This window comes from Rutidosis leptorrhynchoides, chromosome 5 (genome assembly GCF_046630445.1).
Source record: "Rutidosis leptorrhynchoides isolate AG116_Rl617_1_P2 chromosome 5, CSIRO_AGI_Rlap_v1, whole genome shotgun sequence".
NCBI lineage: Eukaryota > Viridiplantae > Streptophyta > Magnoliopsida > Asterales > Asteraceae > Rutidosis > Rutidosis leptorrhynchoides.
This window is the reverse complement of record NC_092337.1, coordinates 435,218,092-435,224,057: the sequence shown is the minus strand read 5'-3', so window position 1 is coordinate 435,224,057 and position 5,966 is coordinate 435,218,092. Positions and strand designations below refer to the sequence as shown.

Genomic DNA, 5,966 nt, shown 5'->3' with positions numbered 1-5,966 from the left:
TACAAAATTGATGTCGATCCAAATAACAAGACCCAAATTACAACTCGATCACCTGTGTATCATAATTTTATACAATTTGTCAGTTGTATAAAACAAGACTCAAATTATAAATATATCATTCGCAACTATGTTTTTACTGTTCATGGCATTATTCTATTCCAAGGGTATATTTGTCTTTTTTCTAATTAGATATTTATCCCCAGAGTCTACCAAACCCGATCATTCACCCCGTACATTCTATCACCGCTTTAATCTTGAACCCTCCGGTGATTCTTTCCCTTCCTTCTCCATGTTCATCGTCATTTCGTCCGTTCCACCAGATTTTTATATATAAATATATGGGTATATACATCGAAGTGGATGACAGGCAGCATTACAACCTTTAAACCACAGCTCTCATGATACAGATTATGTACAAATGATCACGAAATGTTTATTACAACTATAATTACATCATAATACATCATATACAACTACAACTAAAATTATTTCAAGATCAGACAACATATAATCATGATAGTAAACAAAATATCCAAAACACGGTAGTTCTAAAGTATTCTACTACTTATAAAACAGTACTGAATTTAACATTACAAACAAAGTACATAACCCAAATTAAACATTAGTTTGATCTGCAACAAAAGAACAGAAACCAAAATGAACACCAGCTGATTACAAGACACTGGAATTACCTGAAGATGACACAATGGAAGTACCTTAAGTTAAAAACGAGCAGCAGTTGATTTTGTGAATTTACGGGCAGATTGACCAGCAGCATGACCTGATGAAGGACTGGGTGCACGACCAGAGGAAGGATGGGGAGCAATAGAATGACCTACATGTTGATATAAAAAAATGTAACGCCTTATTCGTCCAAGCTAATAGAATGACCTACTTTTGCCATTCTCTTTCTTTTTGTCATTTCCTGCAAAGAAGCAAGAAACTTCAACTATTAGTAGTATTTGTCATTACCTTTTGAGAATCCCCAGTAGATTTACAAGCTTGCATAAGTCTCGAGGATTTGCGTTGTGGGGTTCTAGTATCTGCCATTGCTTGTATCTAAAACAAATAATAACAAAATAATCAGCAAGTTATCAGATAAATTATAAACCTATGTTATTTATTTTTAACACAATCAAGTAAAATAATAAATGTCTAGTTTCTCGATTTACCCCTACAATCGGATCCAAATCAGAGAACTTAGTCCTAACCATTTATCTACTCTAACAAAGCATTCATGCATAATCGTACCAGCAAAAGTGGTTGAATAAACACAAACTATAAACGGAAGTTAATATGCTTAGCTGTTACTCCTTTGTATTTGTAGTCACGGTGTCATTGTCGTCCACATAGTAACATCCTCATGTATATTACCTTCCATACCCATTTATTGTGAAGGTACAGTTGGACGATTTATTGCCTCTACAAATGACAACCAATTCAAAATCAGCATCTTATACAATTTTCATGTTATTACAAAGTTTCACATAAGAACACAATTTGTTACTTTTATATATAGCTATAATTTGTTACTTTTATATATAGCTATAATTAGTGTAGATACAAAGTCAACCACACAAACACATAAATGGGTTTTAAAAATTAGTGTATTTATAAACTAATAAACTATGGATGTTACAACCATCATATATACGATTGGAGAAGCTACAAAAATAGATGACCAATCATAAGCTTCCAATTAGATATTTGACTTACCTTAATTAGAATAATTGTGTTTATATGCATCTACACAATTCATAACTTTACTGTAAATGTGTCATGATATAAAATACACCAAATATTTATGATTATGAATTCATATGGGTTAACCCATTTTTTTAAAAAATACACCAACTATCTATGATTATGAAAGACCTTAAACAAACTGGCCATTTTCACAGTAAATGTGTGATCATATAAAATACACCAACTATTTATGATTATGAAAGACATAAAGTATTTAGATTAACCCATCCTGACCCGTTTGGATCCATTAAACAAGCTGCCCATTTTCCCACCTACAACTGCCCACAATCAAAGCCATTGATTTCATTTGGAAAAAGAAGATTTACACATACAATAAAAACCAAAATAATACTTTGAGCTGTAGCTAAAAGGCATTAACAACAATACTATCAAATATCCCTGAAAGTACTTAATTTTTGACATGTTTGATTAGCATTTGGTCCCTTCACACCCGAAAGACTACAACGAAGAAGAGAAAAAGAAAAAAAGCCAGCCCATTTTCAACCTTTGGGTGAATTCTCGCCTAGTTATCGCTTCCAAGTTTTCTAGTTGGACACGATTTAATGAGAGCGTATAACTTCTGATTCTTAACTAAATTTATGTTTTTGATTAAATCAGCAAAATACGTATACTGACATCTACAATATATTTAATGTTAATTATTATTTTAGTTTCACAATCACATTAAGATTTCTATCAAGTATAGAAAAGATTATATCAGATGTCATAGGTTGCAAAATGGGCGGGTCTCAAAAACACATTTTTTCTCAAACTTTTGAATATTATCTTCACCAAATAAAAAAACATTCACTATAAAATCCCCAAACAGTAGCAAACCATTAGCTGTAGCCGCCAGAATCATGAGATGTGAGGGGCCTGCATATTCTATCGACATCAACTGACAACTGGGGTAAAGTTTGGGAGACTGCAGCTGCAATTATGATAACAACCAAATGTTAATGACACATAAAAAACATGTGGATAACCAAAAAGACAGTTAAAAACAAAAAGTATGAGGTAACAGATTTACCATTTGAAGGCAGCTCATTAGCACATGTAGATGAGCACATAAACTGAGCAATTTCGGATTCTGATGGAACTTCAGGAGCTTGTTCAAAGCCAATAACCACAAGCATTTGGTTAGAAGTTGCGGCCGACAAACGATTACGATTTCTTAACCTATTTCTTACTGCTATTTGTCTAGAAGATAAAGTGTGTGTGTGTCTTCGAATAAAAAAACCAATATTAGTAGCCTCTTTTAGAGTGTTATCAGTAGCAACAGAACTTTTTTGGCATTCTTTAGGTGGCATTATAAGTATATCAAACATAAAAAAAAAACACAATTGTGTACAAAATGCTTATAACAAAAGTTAGATAAATCATGAACCGAATATCATAAATTTAGTATCTCAAGGGCAGTTTTGACGTAAACAAGGTACCTCATGAGCCATCCAACGGTAAGCTCCTGTTTTTGCTGTCATCACACCAGTTCGAGCCTTCACTCTTGCAACCTGAAACCAGAGTGTCACATAAGATATTAGCTCAACATCATAGCAAATAACATATAAAATGTTGTTTAAGAAGGCTAACAAAAATATTGTATTCATTAATAAACTGAAAAACAAACTGAGTTCCACAATTGATTAGCATGACTTCTGTGACTAGAAAAAAGAAAGAATCAGATAAGATATTGAAAATGAAGATCCAATAAGGCAAGTTTTAACCTATTAACTCATAATTAGGCCTTTTCAAAAAAAGTTCTCAAACATAAGTACGGATTATATCACGAAAGCCATTAACACACCTGCATCTGAATATCATAAATTGTTATTTTAAATTTTTGTATTCCATGTAGTCAACAATGGCAAACAAAGACGTTTACAACAGTGAATAAAAGAGAAACAAGATAGGTTGAGTAACTTATAGCATAAGGAGCTTAACAATAATACAGTAACAATCTTTACAAAAATAGGATCAAGAATTAATTCAAATTCATCCAATTTAATCAACAAAAGAGAAAACAAAGATGTTCTTCACTATAAGTTCTACATTCACTATAATCATATATTCGTACATATAACCAACGAATATAATCAATTTCATAATTGATCCAATTAACCCTAATTTTTTATATTATAATAAACCCAAATTTGCCAAGTTAATGTAGTTAAAAGTTGCAATTCAGAATAACAAATATGTACCTAAATCTGATTGAAGCGATACAGAAACTCGAATTGTAGCGGTGTTGATTACTTGAAACTAAAAAGCAGGGCTCAATTCAAATGAGTCCTTTTTGCCCTAATTTTAGAGGTGTGGATTGCCTGAAACTAGAAAGCAGGCTCTTCTACATTGAAGCTAAGCAAAATTCGCACGCTTTTGATAAACATGAAACCAAATTCGAGATCAGAGACAATATAAACAACTAACTATTCAAAGAAAGAGTGAACACTAAAATATTGGGAGGGAAAGAGTCCGCCAATTGTTAGAGGTGTTAGAGTGAAAGTGAAATTTTTATTATATATACTAGTAAACTGAATACAATAATACAACATCTCATTTATATTTTATAAAATCTAAATCTAAATATAATAATACAAAATCTAAATTCTAAATCTAAAAATATAAATATAAATATATAAATATAGTTTTTTTTTAACAGCGGTTAGGAGAGAGGGGACTTAACCACTCACGCGTTCATCTCCTACACAGTTATATCCGCCCTCAACTGCGTGCCCAAAAGGAAACCCGCACAAATCCCATACTGGGCATGGACGGTAAAACTCCCCTCTCTTTTACCCCCAACGCAATGTGGGAAAGGTGTCATGGGTGGAACTTCATGGTTGATTTGGTAGAGAGTCTATTTGGTGGTGGTCCAGAGGTTTCTGGTGGTTGTTCAATGGTCTGGTGGTGGTTTGGTTATCCGGAGGTGGTCTAGTGGCGGTTCGATTGTCCGGTCTAGTGGTGGTTTGGTGGTGATCAGGTGGTGGTTCGTTGGTCTAAATAGTGTGGTTCAGTGATGGTTCGGTGGTATCGTGGTGATGATTGGTGGTGGGCGGTGGTGGTGGGTGACATTGGATGGTGGTGGGTGATAGTGGGTGGTGGATATATGTGGTGGGTACTGGTGATGGGTAGTGGTATATATAAAGGCACATGTTATATACATAATGAAGAGGACCACCGAATCACCACCGGACCAATGAATCACCACCGGACTAACGAACTACCACCGAACCAACAAACCACCATTAGACTACATGACCACCGCCTTATCTATAGACCACCACCAGACCACTTGACCACAACAGGACAAACGAACCACCACCAGACATAACTAAACCACCGCTGCACCACCAGACCTAAAACACAGACATCCATGGCTAAACTAAACCAAGTAAACAACAAGACTAAAGAACGTTCGACAAACAAATAAGCATCGTAACAACATCAAACCACAAATTTTACATGAAGAGCCATCACCGAAACCATATCCATTCATAAACTTTACGAATTTCTCCAAAACCCTAAACACAATTTTATATTATTGTTTTGTTACTTGTAGAGTTTTGTATCAAAGTCTATCTAATCTATATTTTCTAAGATTTTGTGAATTACAACCCATTTAAAATGTGTATATCATAAATAAATTAATAAAAATTGTACGGAGTAAGGCCTTGATTAACGAGGCGTGTTGCCGGATTTTTTTTACCCCGCACGCCATGTTAGACGGCGTGCTGGTGGCTGGCACGGAGAAAAGAACCCGCATGTTTGTGGAGATGGGCGACGTGCCATGTTGTGGTGGGTGATGGAGTTAACCGTTTAACTCAAAAACAAATTCAAACACATGTTTGAATAGCAACAGGTCAAATATGTATAAATAAATACAACTCCTAAGGTAAATATATTTTTACAAACACATGTATCCTGTCAAAAACTCCTAAGGTTGGGACTGATTTGGGACTTATTTTGGCATTTAAGGATGTATTATGCAGTTTTGTGAACACAAGGATGATTTGAACAAAAGTACATAAACACGGAGACGATTTTCGCAATTTTGTCTATAATATATATATAAATTTAGCTATAAATACATTTCACTTAACACATTTGTATACAATCTCATCCATATTTTTTCACACCAATTCTTCAATATTATCTTAAACAACACTCAATAATGACAAACTCAAACACGAACAGATGGTCATTGTATAATAACATTTAAT

The 5,966-nt window shown here is 34.0% G+C and overlaps 1 protein-coding gene across 4 annotated transcripts; it reads right to left on the bottom strand.

Annotated features, from left to right (window-relative positions):
- Positions 1-518: 518 nt before the first annotated feature.
- On the bottom strand, positions 519-4,222 carry LOC139849416 (uncharacterized). Of its 4 annotated transcripts, none has more exons than XM_071839074.1 (7): positions 3,948-4,222; positions 3,186-3,257; positions 2,777-2,970; positions 2,584-2,677; positions 973-1,422; positions 717-835; positions 519-632 (listed from the first exon to the last, which is right to left on the bottom strand). In XM_071839074.1, exons 2-4 carry the CDS (start codon positions 3,188-3,190, stop codon positions 2,586-2,588), a joined length of 291 nt encoding a protein of 96 aa, XP_071695175.1. In that variant the 5' UTR covers positions 3,191-3,257; positions 3,948-4,222; the 3' UTR covers positions 519-632; positions 717-835; positions 973-1,422; positions 2,584-2,585. The 4 variants fall into 4 exon arrangements, with proteins under 4 accessions (XP_071695175.1, XP_071695176.1, XP_071695173.1 ...); XM_071839075.1 differs by having other exon boundaries at positions 2,777-2,854; XM_071839072.1 differs by having other exon boundaries at positions 2,777-3,257.
- Between the last annotated feature and the right edge of the window lie 1,744 nt (positions 4,223-5,966).

Coding starts and splice junctions, on each gene's coding strand:
- LOC139849416 (XM_071839072.1), bottom strand. CDS start 3,074: ATGTTTGATATACTTATAATGCCACCTAAAGAATGCCAAAAAAGTTCT. Junction 2,678..2,776: donor TAATGAGCTGCCTTCAAATG/GTAAATCTGTTA, acceptor TCATAATTGCAG/CTGCAGTCTCCCAAACTTTA.